This window comes from Rhinoraja longicauda, chromosome 34, assembly GCF_053455715.1.
Source record: "Rhinoraja longicauda isolate Sanriku21f chromosome 34, sRhiLon1.1, whole genome shotgun sequence".
Taxonomy (NCBI): Eukaryota; Metazoa; Chordata; class Chondrichthyes; order Rajiformes; family Arhynchobatidae; genus Rhinoraja; species Rhinoraja longicauda.
Genome location: NC_135986.1, coordinates 2452632 through 2469509, shown reverse-complemented (window position 1 = coordinate 2469509; position 16878 = coordinate 2452632). Strand labels below are relative to the sequence as shown.

The 16878-nt window shown below is 41.9% G+C and overlaps 1 protein-coding gene across 1 annotated transcript; it reads right to left on the bottom strand.

Moving 5' to 3' along the window:
* Positions 1-1893: 1893 nt before the first annotated feature.
* On the bottom strand, positions 1894-12528 carry LOC144609209 (uncharacterized). Its single transcript, XM_078427624.1, has 5 exons — positions 12497-12528; positions 10290-10466; positions 7928-8025; positions 3018-3100; positions 1894-2000 (listed from the first exon to the last, which is right to left on the bottom strand). Exons 1-5 carry the CDS (start codon positions 12520-12522, stop codon positions 1947-1949), a joined length of 438 nt encoding a protein of 145 aa, XP_078283750.1. The 5' UTR covers positions 12523-12528; the 3' UTR covers positions 1894-1946.
* Between the last annotated feature and the right edge of the window lie 4350 nt (positions 12529-16878).

The window sequence follows — 16878 nt, the reverse complement described above, 5'->3', positions numbered from 1 at the left end:
TCTCGTAATAGGTTGAATTTACAGGCCAGTGGCTATCCAGAATGTCATAAATAAACTTGGAGCAGGAAATAATGATATTTTGATTTATTACCATTGAATCACATTTTGCGATTGTTATAATATAATATAATGTACATGAAATTACTATTACAGGTAGATACTCAGAGAACTTACTGGGCAAGTTGTTCAGTTTTTTTCAAAAGAGGCTCTTGATACTGTACAGCGCAAGGACTGACCCTTTTGACCATGCTATCAAATTACTTCATTTTACCCTTGCCAGATTTTGTTTAATAAATTTGCCATGCTGACCAAGAAGCTCCATCTAAGTTAGTCCCACTTCCCCACATTTAACCCATCTATATACTAAAACTCTCGTTTGTTTGTTTGTTTGTTTGTTTGTTTGTTTGTTCCTGAACTACAGCCAAAATGGTACACGATAGCGCGACAATTGTAGGCAAACTTATTCACCCTCGTCCCTTTGGTGCTAATGGAAGAGGTTTCATTGAAATTGGTGTTATATTTTTTAAGTTATTCACATTTTAAAGTTTAAATCTATCTCCTAGGGAGGGAGGGAGGAGAGGGGTTTAGGGAGGGAGGGAGGAGGAAGGTGGGGGGAGGGGGAGGAGGGACGGGGTGGGGGGGAGGAAAGAGTGGGGAGAGTGTGCTGCACCAATGCAGGAGAGGTTTGGGCCCAACGGGTCCACTTGGTCTAGTATCCCTTTAAACCTTTCCTCACCATGTAGCTGTACATGTCTTTTAAATGATGTCATCGTACCTGCCTCAACTAGCTCACTGACAGTACATTCCATACACCCACCACCCTCTGCATGAAAAAGTTGTCCCTCAGGTTCCTATTAAATCTTTCCCCTCTCACCTTAAACCTATGTCCTCTGGTTCTTGATTCCCCTACATTGGGTAAAGTACTCTGTGCATTCATCCTATCAGATTTTGTGCATGTTTTTATATACCTCTCGAGAAACAGAGGACATAAGTTTTATGGTGAAGGTGAAAAGATTAAATAGGAATCTGAGGGGTAACTTTTTCACACAAAAGGTGGTGGGTGTTTGGAACAAGCTTCCAGAGGAGGTAGTTGAGGCAGGGTCTATTGCAATGTTTAAGAAACAATTAGAAAGGTATATAGGTAGGACAGGTTTAGAGGGATATGGGCCAAATGCAGGCAGTTGGGACTAGTATATATGGGACATGTGGTTGGTGTGGGCAAGTTGGGCTGAAGACCCTGTTTCCATGTTGTATGACTCTGTGACTAAGATCACCTTCTGTGCTCCAATGAATAAAGTCCTAGCTTGCCCAATCTCTCCCATTAGCTCAGGTCCTAGAGTCGAAGCAACATCCTTGTAAATCTCTGCATTCTTTCCAGCTTAATGATATCTTTCCTACAGCAGAATGAGAAAAAATGAACACAACGCTCCAAATGCAGCCTCACCCATGTCTTGTACTTAGTGTTGTAACTTATATATTCAATACCTGGACTGAAGGCCAATGTACCAAACTTCTTCGCCAACCTATCTACCTGTAACACCACTTTCATGGAACTGTGTCCCTACCTGCGTATCTATTCTTAGATCCCTTTGCTCTGCATCACTTCCCAGGGCCCTACTGTTCACTGTGAATGTTCTGCCCTGGTTTGACTTCCCAAAATGCAACACTTTAAGCTTCTCTACATCAAACGCCATGAGTCATTCCTCTGCCCACTTGCCCAGCTGATGATCCTGTTCAATTTTTGATAATCATCTTCACTGAGTACAATACCACCAATATCTTTATTTAAATTAATAGATACATGCCTCAGACTTGACCAAAAAACACATTTTTTAAAATATTTGTTGCGCTCAGGTACAAATATTAGTAATCTAGACATATTATATTTCACTGCAGAAAAAAGCAAACAATATTTACAATATACAAATATTAGTAATCTAGACATGTTATATTTCACTGTAGAAATCAATCGTATTCATCTTTAACCTCTGGATTTTCAGCTGAAAAACAAAGGCAAATCATTTATTTCTCTATAGCCAATATGCTACATTTCCTTGCACTTCATAAAGTACATATTCTCATGCCAATGCTTCCAATAGGAATGAAATTTACTAACTCTTGTTGCAATGTTGCCTGACTAGATACACTGTTGTCAACACCAGTCAGTCAAGTGTTTTATTGTCATATGTTCCAGATAGAACAATGAAATTCTTACTTGCTATTGCATGATTATTATCATATCATATCATATATATACAGCCGGAAACAGGCCTTTTCGGCCCTCCAAGTCCGTGCCGCCCAGCGATCCCCATACATTAACACTATCCTACACCCACTAGGGACAATTTTTACATTTACCCAGCCAATTAACCTACATACCTGTACGTCTTTGGAGTGTGGGAGGAAACCGAAAATCTCGGAGAAAACCCACGCAGGTCACGGGGCGAACGTACAAACTCCTTACAGTGCAGCACCCCTAGTCAGGATCGAACCTGAGTCTCCGGCGCTGCATTCGCTGTAAAGCAGCAACTCTACCGCTGCGCTACCGTGCTTTATTGCTTTAGACATTTATATAGGTGGTTCCATTATAGATTATATGACATTATGGCCATGGGACCGAATTACGTTAGAATTGCCTAATAAACCCAAATGACAAGGTCTACACTTAGTCAGTACTCCATTTTGCAATGCAATAGGGATAGGCGATGAATTAGCCTTGTATTAAAAACTATATTTAAACATGCATTTTTGTTTACCTCTTCACCTTCTGTCTTAAAGTGTCTTAAAGCATTACAACACAGAAACAGGCCCTTTGGCTCAATGGGAAAGATAGATCAGCCATGATTGAATGGCAGAGTAGATTGGCTGAATGACCTAATTCTGCTCCTATAATGAATGAACAAGTTTTTAAAATTATACAAACTGCTGGAGTAATTCTGCATATACAAGTCATTATTGTTGTAACGTGTTCACTAGCACATTAGGGTACTCTGTCAATCTATGGTTTAAAGACAAACCTTTCCATGGGTGAGGTTGGAGTCCAGAATTGATTTCATGTTTCTCCTGGGCGAGATAGCAGATTCTCCTACATTTGTTGAATCTGAATCACACAAATAATCATCAGGCAAAAAAAATAATTTAAAAATTATATATGCAACATTTTTTACATCCTCACGGTTTTCTTTTGCTAAAATCACATATATGAGTGAGGAATAGCTTATGAAAGGGCAAACCACACAGCCATTGCTCGCATAGGAGGTGTTGATTAGATGGTGCCACTGTGAAGTTTTCAGTATCACCTCTTTTGTCACTTGCTTTTATGATCTGATCAACACAGGGCCACTTTTATTCTTGACAGACTTGAAATTTCTGTCCACTGATTTTTGAGGGGGAACCTATTTAAACCACCTGAGGAATGGTGACTGGAATACCAGTTTGTGGCAGCTGACTTGAGGTTTGTTTTTCTATCCAAAGTTTGTTTGAGAGTTCTGACAAACAGAAATACCAGGGCGGCACGGTAGCGCAGCGGTAGAGTTGCTGCTTTACAGCGAATGCAGCGCCGGAGACTCAGGTTCGATCCTGACTACGGGTGCTGCACTGTAAGGAGTTTGTACGTTCTCCCCGTGACCTGCGTGGGTTTTCTCCGAGATCTTCGGTTTCCTCCCACACTCCAAAGACGTACAGGTATGTAGGTTAATTGGCTGGGTAAAATGTAAAAATTGTCCCTAGTGGGTGTAGGATAGTGTTAATGTACGGGGATCGCTGGGCGGCACGGACTTGGAGGGCCGAAAAGGCCTGTTTCCGGCTGTATATATATGATATGATAACCTCTCACAGTCCAAGTCAGGATCAGGTCAGATTCCGATCGGATCAGTTTATTGTCATACATGCCAGGGTGCAATGAAATTCCTTGTTCCCATGAAGTTCATAAAGCAAACAGTACCCATGGCAATGACAGAGAAAACAATAAATAAAATAGCTTTGATAAGGAAATTTGCCTCAAGATCATCGCAAGATGATTCAGTTGTTACGAGACCTGTGTAAAATGCCACCTCTGCCACTTTCCCCAATGAAAGAAGCACAAAGCTTTCCCCGGGCAATATTTTTGGTGGTTGGCACAGTGTTGAACTTGGATGTGTGACCCTTTAAGATATTTGTCTTGAAACAGTACAGAGGAGTCCAACAGCTCACTGATTTTGAAAAAGTGAGGGGGGGGGGGCCTAATAAGCATCTTAATTTTTGCATTGATACATCACAGCTGATGTTTTGACACTGGAAAAAAAGACAAATTTATTTTTTAGTTTAGGGATACAGCGCAGAAGCAGGCCCTTCGGCCCACTGAGTCTGCGCCGACCATCGATCCCCGCACACAAATGCTATCCTATATACACTAGGGACAAGTTACAATTATACCAAGCCAATTAACCTACAGACCTGTATGTCTTTGCAATGGGACAGGAAACCGGAGATCCCAGAGAAAACCCATGCAGGACACGGGGAGAACGTGAGAACTCCATACAGACAAGCACCCATAGTCAGGATCAAACCCGGGGCTCTGACACTGTAAGGCAGCAACTACACTGCTGCACCACCGTGGCCGCCCAAATTTATAAGTCATTGTTTTTCAGAACTGTGAAATCGAAAATCTCACTGATAAATTTTCCATGTTATACTACTGTTGATGTAACTTGGAAAAGCTTTACATCAGAAAAATGGGCTAGGGAGAATGAAAACCTCATAAGGAATACGTGTAGATTTACGCCATTCGGCCCATCAAGTCTACTCCACCATTCAATCATGGCTGATCTGTCTCACCCCATTCTCCTGCCTTCCTCCCTTAACCTCTGAAACCTCAAAGTAAAATGTGACAAACTCCCAATGACTGCTCGGACTTGTTGAAGTGTATGCAAACTTATGCTATTGAAGTTGATTTGTCAACAGCACAGGTATTACAAAATGCTGGAGTAACTCAGCAGGTCAGATAGCATCTATGGAGAGAAGGAATGGGTGACGTTTCGGGTCAAGACCCTTCTTCAGACTGATGTCGGGGGGGGGGGCGGGACAAAGAAAGGATATAGGTGGAGACAGGAAGACAGTGGGAGAACTGGGAAGGGGGAGGGGAAGAGAGGGACAGAGGAACTATCTAAAGTTAGAGAAGTCAATGTTCATACCGCTGGGCTGTAAGCTGCCCAAGCGAAATATCAGGTGCTGTTCCTCCAATTTGCATGGGCCACACTATGACACTGGAGGAGGCCCATGACAGAAAGGTCAGACTGGGAGTGGGAGTGGGAGGGGGAGTTGAAGTGCTCAGCCACCGGGAGATCAGGTTGGTTAAGGCAGACTGAGCGAAGGTGTTGAGCAAAACGATCGCCGAGCCTGCGTTTAGTTTAAGGCACAGGGTCTTTTCAGTTAGACTTGTCAGAGTGAATTTCTAGCCTGAGGGTTTTCAGAAAATATGCTGACGTGGTTTATTGCTCATATTGTTTATTAGGACATCAAATGCAAATCTAATCTTAGCAACTGTATTAAGTGTTGTACTTCGTGGTCCGGTACCTGTTGTACCTTTAGTGACTCTGGACTGACCACAAGTACACGTGTATAAAAGGTTACATTGCTGGAGCTTAACTCCAGGCTGTTTATTCCGTAGCCACCTGCATCCAGAGTGACCGCCTAATCACACCCATCACTTATACACACAGCCATACAAAGTAGTTCTTGGATACACAAAGTAGTCCCAGCAATATCACAACATTAAGGTCCAGAGTTCCTCGGCTTAGAATATGGCTTAGTTAACATTTTGACAGATCTAATCTTAGCAACTGTATTAAGGTCCAGAGTTCCTCGACTTAGAATATGGCTTAGTTAACATTTTGAGAATGTTTAAGAAGTGTAAGAAAATAACTGCAGATACTGGTACAAATCGAAGGTATTTATTTCACAAAATGCTGGAGTAACTCAGCAGGTCAGGCAGCATCTCAGGAGAGAAGGAATGGGTGACGTTTCGGGTCGAGACCCTTCTTCAGACTGATGTCAGGGGGGGCGTGACAAAGGAAGGAATATAGGTGGAGACAGGAAGATAGAAGGAGAACTGGGAACGGGGAGGGGAAGAGAGGGACAGAGGAACTATCTAAAGTTGGAGAAGTCAATGTTCATACCGCTGGGCTGCAAGCTGCCCAAGCGAAATATGAGGTGCTGTTCCTCCAATGTCTGGTGGGCCTCATTATGGCACTGGAGGAGGCCCATGACAGAAAGGTCAGACTGGGAGTGGGAGGGGGAGTTGAAGTGCTCAGCCACCGGGAGATCAGGTTGGTTAAGGTGGACTGAGCGAAGGTGTTGAGCGAAACGATCGCCGTACCTGCGTTTGGTTTTATCGATGTAAAGAAGTTGACATCTATAGCAGCGGATACAATAGATGAGGTTGGAGGAGGTGCAGGTAAACCTCTGTCTCACCTGGAAAGACTGGGTCCTTGGATGGAGTTGAGGGTGGAGGTGAAGGGACAGGTGTTGTATCTCCTGCGGTTGCAGGGGAAAGTGCCCGGGGATGGGGTGGTTTGGGTAGGGACGAGTGGACCAGGGAGTTACGGAGGGTACGGTCTCTGCGGAACGCAGAAAGGGGAGGGGATGGGAAGATGTGGCCAGTAGTGGGGTCCCGTTGGAGGTGACGGATATGTTGGAGGATGATTTGTTGGATAAGCTGGCAGATGGGGTGGAAGGTAAGAACGAGAGGGATTCTGTCCTTCTTACGAATGGGGGGAGGGGGAGCAAGAGCGGAGCTGCGGGATGTAGAAGAGGCCCTAGTGAGAGCCTCATCTATAATGGAAGAGGGGAAGCCCCGTTTCCTGAAGAATGAGGACATCTCTGATGCCCTAATGTGAAACACCTCATCCCGGGCGCAGATGCGGCGTAGATGGAGGAATTGGGAGTAGGGGATAGACTTTTTGCAGGGGACCGGGTGAGAAGAAGTGTAGTCCAGATAGCTGTGCAAGTCAGTGGGTTTATAGTAGATGTCAGTCACTAGTCTGTCTCCTGTGATGGAGATGGTGAGGTCCAGAAACGGGAGGGAGATGTCGGAGATAGTCCAAGTATATTTAAGAGCAGGATGGAAATTGGAAGTGAAGTGTATGAAGTCAGTGAGTTCTGCATGGTAGCACCAATGCAGTCGTCGATGTAGCGGAGGTAGAGTTCGGGGATGGGGCCAGTGTATGTCCGGAACAGGGATTGTTCGGCGTATTTTGAGAATGTTTTGGACTTTGTTGTCATCATTGCAGTAATGTGGAATCTAATTGCCACACAACTTGCTAGAGTGATTCCCAAGAAGTGCATACCACCAGGCACTGTTTTCCATGTCAGTTTGTGTATTGTAGGGAACAACTGGCATTATCCAACATATGCTACCTGTTGGGCCTTGATACCTATGCAGTTAAAAGACAATTGGAAGCGAGAAAGCAAATGGATAAACCCAGTTCTACCTTTGTTTCTCATTTTAAAGTATATTTTTACATTGTACATCATCTATATACTAAAACTCGTTTGTTTGTTTGTTTGTTTGTTCCTGAACTACAGCCAAAACGGTACACAATAGCGCGATAATTTTAGGCTGGACACACAATGCTGGAGTAACTCAGCGGGTCATGCAGCATCTCAGGAGAGAAGGAATGGGTGACGTTTGGGTCGAGACCCTTCTTCAGACTGAATTACTCCAGCATTTTGTGTCTACCTTCTGATAGAGAAGTGGTCATCCTTCGAGTGCAGAAGACACTCAACTCTCACTTATGCCTGCTATCAGTGAGTTATATTTTGAAAGCATTCCTTTGTCATGTCAAAGTCTTCTATAATAATTAGCTCATGTGAAATGAAATGTTTGCTATTTTTTAACTAGTGTATGTTTGCGCAGAGTGAAATTTAGATTAATAAATAACAGCATTACCATCAAAACCATGGGGGTTTCTGCTATAAACAGAAGAGCGCCATTCCCAACCATCTTCTTCCCATTTCTCTCTTATATTTTTCATTTGCTCTTCATCTCTGCAAAAGACACAAATGCCAGAGAATTTCAATTTGAGAAGGTTCATAAAAGGATTACAAAGAAAAAAACACATGCAATTCAGCTGCACTCTATATTGTGTGAAGGAGTTCTAATTTTTTGCAGTTTAGTTGCCGTTCTGATGTCAGAAATATACTAGGCAATTTGCAGTTGAAAACCATAGTAATAATGACCGGATTATTGTTTTAGTAAATATTTCAGGAATTTTCTCCTTGGTCAGGAGAAAGCATGGAGAAAACATCTGTTTTTCTCAATAAGTGTACAGAAGATATTTTACAACAATCTGCAAAAAAAGGCAGAGCTTGGGTTCACGACTCATCTCAAAATTTCCATCTCCAAGTGTGCAGCAGTTCAGTAGCCCTGCATTGGAGCGTGAGCATAAACTTTCATTCTAAAATTGTTGAAAGTGGAAGTTGAACCTACATTCTTCTGACCAAGAGGCAAACATGCTCTCACCTGACTCACAGTTGACACTTGTGGCCTAGGTGAACAGGTACCTAGTACACTAAATCTCTTCTTTAGGCATCATCTTAACAATATCTAATATCTATGTACTAAAACGTTTGTTTGTTTGTTTGTCTGTTTGTTTCTTTGTTCCTGAACTACAGCCAAAATGGTACAAGATAGCGCGACAATTTTAAACCCACCTTACTCACTGTCCCCTTGGTGCTAATGGAAGAAGTTCATTGAAATTGGTGTTATATTTTTAATGTTATTCTCATTTTAAAGTATAAATCTATCTCCTAGGGAGAGGGGGAGGGTGGGAAGGAGGGATGGGGGAGGGAGGGGGTTGAGGGGGATGGGGAGGGGAAGGGGGGAGGGGAAGGGGGAGGGAGGGGGAGAGGGAGAGGGGAGGGGGGGAGGAGAGAGTGCTGCACCAATGCAGGAGAGGTTTGGGCCCAACGGGTTCACTTGGTCTGGAGGAAAATAAAATGTGTTGTATTCAACCATACAATATTTTCGGTAACACTGCAACGACATGGTAACCATCTTCACCTCTGGCAATCCCCTTTGGGTCACATGATCCTAATATGGTCATAAATTGCCACCTTTATATTGGAACGGTAGCAACATAATGAAAGGCCAAGTTAGAGTGGTCATAGTAGGGATATTCCTAGTAATGGGAGAGTCCAGAACCAGAGGGCACATCCTCAAAATAAAAGGACGTACCTTCATAATGGAGATAAAGAGGAATTTATTTCACCAGAAGGTGGTAAATCTGTCGATTTCATTGCCACTGATGACTGGAGACTAAAACATTGGGTACTTTTTAGGCAGAGATTGATAGGTTCTTGATTAGGAAGGGCACAAAGGTTACGGGGAGAAGACAGGAGAATGGGGCTGAGAGAGAAAAATAGACCAACCATGATTGAATGGCAGAGTAGACTCAATAGGCTAAATGGCCTAATTCTGATCCTTTGTCATAGAAACATAAACAGAAAATAGAAAATAGGTGCAGGAGTAGACCAGTCGTCCCTTTGAGCCAGCACCACCATTCAATATGATCGTGGTTGATCATCCTGCTTTCTCCCCATATCCCTTGATTCCGTTAGCCCGAAGAGCTATATCTAATTCTCTCTTGAATACATCCAGTGATTTGCCTCCACTGCTTTCTGTGGCAGAGAATTCCACAAATTCACCACCCTCTACCTAAAGAAATTCCTCGTCATCGCCATTCTAAAAGTATATTTAGCTGTGCCCCGGTTCTAAACTCGCCCATTACTGGAAACATCATAACCTCAAAAGTGAAAAAATACTCCAATGGATGCCCTCTTTGGAAGCCCTAGTTCTAGATTCTCCCACAAAATGAAACATTCTGTTCATATCCACATTGTCTAAACCCGTCAGTATCTTATATGTCAAGCAAGTTATCTCTCAGTTTCTGAACTCAAGAGGAACAAAACGCTCGCCTGTCTAATTTTGCCACATACGTCAACCTGCCCATTCCTTCCATAAAATTTATTTTACGGTAAAGAGTTCTTTGCGTTCTAATCAACTTAGATTTACAAAGGATGTTCAGGTACTGAGCCAGAATTTTAAGCATTTCGGTGGTCATGGAATGATAGAAACTAAACGAAAGACGGAAGCCAAAATGAGGCAATGGGCTCATTGAATAAGCTTTTAAATGTGTTGAACATTTCTATCTCCTACACTCTTCCAATTGAGTTTGCAATCCCCACGATCTATGCATAATATATATATGTATTATTTATATATAAATAAATAACCATATATTTCACCAAACCTTTCGTGTAGAATTTTCTTTGCTGTCTTACGAAATGTCACCAGGTAGATCGCAAGAGTCAGAAGTCCAAGAACAAGCAGAATTAGTACCACTGAAAAACCAGCAATTAATCCATTTTTGTGAATCTGATGCTCACAGAAATCCCCAAATTGCCAGTAGTCTTGAGATACATCACAGCTAGAAGAACGTGAAGAGAAAAATTGAAAGTTACTCAACTACTTTCTTGCCTTTGTTTACGATATTTTTGGGTTCTAAACACAGGAGATCCATCCCATGTTCTCACAATTGCCTCGCTATTGAATCAGTTTGCATTTGTTTTTCTTGCACAAAACCAACATCTTGGGTTTGTTTGGAGATGTGATATCCAATCCCTGTTGAAATGCAACCCATCAAGAAATTGGACTAGACACATGAGGTTGTTTTCACGCTAATAATTGCTTTCATAGTTTTTCCTTCACATGATATCGTCAACATACATGGCCCATATTAGTCACTTACTGACACAAGTAAGAAAGACATCATACTGACAGTAGTGATATAAAGTGCCCCCAATGGTGCGTTGTATTTATGTTATAAATTATTCCTGCTGTTTTAAAGTTAAAAGTCTCTGCCAGCAAAATCAGGCATGTGAATTTTCCGTGTTTACGCGGATTTTCCGCGTTTTTAAAATCCATTTTCCGTGCATTTTGCATGATTTCCGCATTTTTTCACTTTGCCAAAATCGCGCTTACCAACGGAGAAATCGGATCGAAGAAAAGAAAGAAAAAAAAAATCAAATCAAGGATTATAGCAGCGTTTCTCAACCGGGGTTCCCCGGAACACTAGGGTTCCGCTAGAGGTCGCCAGGGGTTCTGCGAAAAATAGCCGCTAATCGTTGAAATCCGGACAAAATTACGAGAGCCCACTTGAAATTTCCCCTGCCCTGGAGGTCTCCCCGAAAATGTGGTACCTAGGCTGGGCAACACAGCCAATCTCAACCTCATCGGAACTTCCACGATCGGTGGGTTGAATTTGCAACCTGCGGCCGGGGCTCTGGAATTCCAGCCCAGCTGGAGCCAGCACATCTATCCCCATAGCCGACTTCCTTGGCCAGCTGGATAAACCAGCAAAGCTCTGGAACTAAGAGTGCCAGAAAATCAGTGGTGGGACTGTAATGAGTAAATATTAAATTTAAGTGCAAGATTATATGACTAAATTATTTTAAATAATAAAAATGTTATTAGTATACAGTAACATATGCACATTATTTTGTGATGTCTGTTTTTACTTTGAAATACACTAAAAGAGGCTTGAAACTGGTAATTTTGTGTGTACATTTTCAAAAATGTTCCAATTTTTTGACCCTCGCTGTATGCCTCGTGCAAGCGCTCGGCTCTTTTCCTCTTTTTTTTACTTCACTCACATGCCTTAAATCTGCGTATTGATATAAGGATGTGTACAATTTATATCTTCAGTTCACAATGCCTTGATCTTTGGCTCAATTATACTTATACCTTTTCTCAAAGAAAAGAAATGTTTCTCAAAGAGAAAAAATTACAATAATATTTTTTAAAACTCTAATATTGGGGTTATTTGGTGCACCTGATTTTGTAACCAAAACAAAACATCTATTTGGTACCAAAAATGGCAATTATGTTGAACTTCCATGTCTCTTGCATGTCATAATTTGTACTGAACTTAACCAAAAAGTTCATTGATGCAATAATTTATTTGGATATTTGAAGCAAAATGTGAGGTTGATAGTTCAGATACCAGCTCATTGCTGTTAGCAGTTAATTCTACGTTTGTACAATATCTTACAGAAAGAAAAGAACTATCAGAATTATTCAGATCTTTCATAATCTCGGTATATTCCAAATTGCTTCACGACCAATGTAGTCACTTTCAAAATGTAGCCATTTTATAATGTGAGGAGATAATCCATGAAACATCAAACTACAACTACACATATAACAGCACCCTCGTGATCAAACAGTCTCTTTTAGTGCAGTTGGTTGGGGTATAAATATTGGACAGCACAATGGGAAAAACTCATATGCTCTTCCTTGAAGTAGTACTGTAGATCTTACTAAAAGAACAGAAAGGGCCTTGCTTTATTACTTAATTCTAAAACGGCACTCTCAACATTGCAGTGCTCCCTCAGCATAGCTGTAACATGTAAAGGCATAATATCCAAAGAAATATGTCAAATCATTGTCAAATCTTACTAGCATTTGGGTCCATTATTTGTCATTCCACACATTCCTCTTCCACACTTTATTGAGTCATTCCTTGTCGAATCACAGATTGAAGCACATATTGTCTTCTTACCAGTCACAACCAGTTTATAGTACTTGCTTACACTTTCAGGAACCAGTGAGGCACAAATATCTATCAAAGGAACAAACTATGTTATTGTCAATCTTCATTGATCAGTTTATAAAAATGTCACATCCAGGCTTGAAGTGCAATTGTTTGGGACATAGACACAAGTAACTGAGAGTAACTCAACGGGTCAGGCAGCATCTCGGGAGAGAAGGAATGGGTGACGTTTCGGGTCGAGACCTTTTTTCAGCAACATTTAGCAACATTGCTTGGGACATAGTTATTTTCCCCACTCTGCACAATTCACGGCATTAAAGGCTACCAGTTTCTAAAAGTGATCAATAGTTCTGTGTGAGCGAACTGAGAAATTATACCATAGTGTGTGTGTGACATGTTTATGCGTAGACATTTCTAGACATTTCTAGGCTATGGAATATTACTGCACAGAAGAAGACTTTTGTCCCCTTGTGACTTTGGAAGAATTATCCAAATGATCTCACTTGCTGCCTCTTTCTACACAGGTACAAAATACTCCATGGTACTTTATCTATATACTAAAACTCTCGTTTGTTTGTTGGTTTGTTCCTGAACTACAGCCAAAACGGTACATGATAGCACGACAATGTTAGACCCACCGTACTCACCGTCGTCCCTTTGGTGCTAAGGAAGAAGTTTCATTGAAATCGGTGTTATATTTATAAAGTTATTCACATTTTAAAGTTAAAATCTATCTCCTAGGGAGGGAGGGAGGAGAGGGAGGATAAGGGGGGTTGAGGGGTGGAGGGGAAGGGGTAGGGAACAGGAGGGGGAGGGGGAAGAGGGGAGGGGGGAGGAGGGAGGGGGAGGAAGGGAGAGTGGGAGGGGGAGGGGAGAGGGGGAGTGGGGAGTGGGGGAGGAGAGGGTGCTGCGCCAATGCAGGAGAGGTTTGGGCCCAACAGGTCCACTTGGTCTAGTACTTTATACAAGTAGTTGCCTTTTCAGTTATTTACCCCATTTTTTTTGCAGTCATTGTTTCTACCACCCATTAGACCAGGTATCACAAAATGCTGGAGTAACTCAGCGGGTCAGGCAGCATCTCTGGAGAGAAGGAATGGGTGACGTTTTGGGTCTCGGGTCTCGGGTCGAGACCCAAAACGTCACCCATTCCTTCTCTCCAGAGATGCTGCCTGACCCGCTGAGTTACTCCAGCATTTTGTGATACCTTCGATTTGTACCAGCATCCGCAGTTATTTTCCTACACCCCTTAGACCAGCGTTTCTCAACCGGGGTTCCGCGGGAGGTCGCTAGGGGTACCGAGAGAAATAGTGATAAATAGGCTAATCATATGTAAATGCATTCCTGAGTCATTTTTGTATTTAATTTCATATTCGTAATTTTATTATACACGTACGGCATATTCTTAGAAAATTCTTGGGCATTACAATAAAGTCTTCAACCTGTTATATAATTTAAAAGTATAATAATCGGAGGGAATATATTTAGCGACGTCGATCTAGCGCCAGTGTGAAACGGCCTTTAGTGGTCAGTGGACAGGAGCTGTACGTGACGGATTTGTGTATCATCAAGTGACTCACTCGAATACAGACGCATGCATGCTCGGTCTCCATCTGTCTGTGCTTCCTGGCATGCTGGTACAGCCCCTCATTCACGCACGTTATTGATTAATTTGTGTCCGTCATTTAGGGATGTTATATGAATTTAAAAAAATTAAGTATCTTTATGTTTATTTTTGTTAGTTTATGAAAAGTTTATATGTGTTGTTCTCTCTCTCTCTCTCTCTCTCTCTCTCTCTCTCTCTCTCTCTCTCTCTCTCTCTCTCCTCCAAGATTAGTTCTTCTGCAAAGAGAAAGAAAGAGATTAATAAAGATATATAATATTTTTTATGTAGGGGTTCCCTGATACATGAAAATTATTTCAAGGGTTCCGCAAGGGTAAAATGGTGGAGAAACGCTGCCTTAGACAATGCATTAGCAGCAACCCACAGATTTAAAACAAAAATCTCAGGTTAATGGTGAATAATCTAACTAGGTTCTCTGTTTACTGACATTCCTACTGGTGATTTCTACTTCGTAACTAGAATTTTGTTGCCTGGAACACAACCTTCAATTTGCAGTGACAAAGTAAGAAACCGCATGCCTTACCACGCACACCACCTTCTTTCACTTCTAATGTGGAAGTGTCAAAATCAAATCCAGTATTGTTGCCTGAAATTTAAAACATAAATATAAGTGAAAAGCTGATTTTTGCCGAGTATTAGTAGATGATTTCAACCCAAAACATAAAAGGGCGGAAGTTCTCTGAATTTGATGGCCATTTAGGTTAAGGATATCAGTGGTACTACTTTTCACGGCCATGAACCCCAAGCTTATCGCAGAGTAAATCACACTCTAAACAACTCACACCAAGTATTCCATGAGTGATAAAAATCTTCCCTTCACTACCCATCTGACAATTACAGGGGAAAGACAGAATGGGTTTTGCAGAGGACACTGCTTGTTTGAACATTTTCTTGATCGGGTATACAGCACAGGTTAGACGCGACATAAATCTATCTTTGCACTTTCCCATCAAACTCCATTAGCTATGAAATTAACCTTTCTCTAACTTTATAGCTCAGCTGCTTGAACATTTACATTTCACACCAAATGTTCGCCCAACAGTTTTCACTTTTTGTTTGATTCCTACCTGTTGAATTTACACTTGTTAGAATTGTTTCAATCTCTTTGACTTTCTCTTTGAGAACTTCAGGAGAAAATCCTTCTGTTATGTTTATGGAGAGAATAACCTCATGTTCCACAACGATGCAGCCTTTGCTATGGGGGTAAAAGAAAAATGATTTCAACCAGTTAAATATAAACGTGGAGGAAAAAAACTCCAGATGCTGGTTTAAATCGAAGGTAGACATAAAATGCTGGAGTAACGCAACGGGTCAGGCAGCGTCTCGGAGAAAAGCAATGGGTGACGTTTCGGGTCGAGACCCTTCTTCAGACTGATGTCAGGGGAGGGGGTGGAACATCAGTCTGAAGAAGGGTCTCGAACCGAAACGTCACCCGTTCCTTCTCTCCAGAGATGCTGCCTGACTCGCTGAGTTACTCCAGCATTTTGTGATACCTTCGATTTGTACCAGCATCTGCAGTTATTTTCCTACACAGTAGCGAGAGTTCGTGGCCATTTGACCAACTCCGGCTTTTATTTGTCTATTTACAGTGCCAAAGGGAGAGAGAAGCACTCTGCCATTATTATATTTGTCAATAGAGAAATGATTCATTTGTATGAGTGGATAGGAATTCAAGGAGATCTCCTGTCATGATGTCTCTTTGAATGCACCGCTGAGTTGGGGGAAAGAAAATACGATATGATAATACTTTATTGTCAGATCAAGTCTAAATTGTTTCTTGCATCTCAGCAGCTCCACTTGCAACATCAACAAAGACAAAGAATGTAAACGAGGATACATATATTCACCATAACATTACAATCACAAATAACGACACATCCAAGACACTTCAACGTACATTTGATCTGGGATTTAATTTTATGTTTAGTTTCAGGATTGACTGGTGCACAAAAGAGTGCTTCAGCCTAACCTTATTAAATCTTGGTACCCTGTACCTCCGATTTGATGGTAACAATTCGTATTCACTGAACGAATTGTTACCATCAAATCGGAGGTACAGATAATGAATCACCATTTGAATGTAGTGCAGTTCATAAATATAATGGGATGAACAGACAATGGAATGGATTTTCAGGCAGGAATGTTGGTCAGATATTCTTAAGCATTCAGCACCATAATTATCCATCAAAACATCAAGAATCCTGCACCATCAGCAACTTGGCAGCCATGTTTGAAATGCTGAAAGAAGCCTTCGAGTTGGCTGGGTTTAGGGGAAGCACTTGTATCCTCTGAGTTGGAAAGGCTTCCACTTTTTGAAAATTATGGCCGATGCTCCAAGCACCACGGTGAGGAATTACTGCTGAGGAACTAACCACATGCCCACAGTTGTCTTGAACCAAATCCTTCTATGTGCTTGGCAACCTTTCATAGTGTGCATACTGGCTGCTGGCTGACCCTAATAGTAACAGTGATGTTAATTCAGAAGTAGATTAAAGTGCTTTGGCTCATTCTGGGGGAGTGAAAGAGGCACGATAAAGCATGCACACCCTTAGGACGGCACAGCAGCACAGCGGTAGAGCTGCTGCCTCAAAGTGCCAGAGACCCAGGCTTGATCCTGACTACTGGTGCTATCTGTACGGAGTTTGTACGTTTTCCCTGTGATTGCAT

Bases quoted from the DNA above. Each gene is read 5' to 3' on its own strand.
- LOC144609209 (XM_078427624.1), bottom strand. From the start codon at position 12,522: ATGACAAATAATGGACCCAAATGCTA. The intron at 10,467-12,496 runs GTAAGATTTGAC...ACGTTCTTCTAG, and splicing joins AATAATGGACCCAAATGCTA to CTGTGATGTATCTCAAGACT. The intron at 3,101-7,927 runs GTAATGCTGTTA...TGTGTGATTCAG, and splicing joins AAACCCCCATGGTTTTGATG to ATTCAACAAATGTAGGAGAA.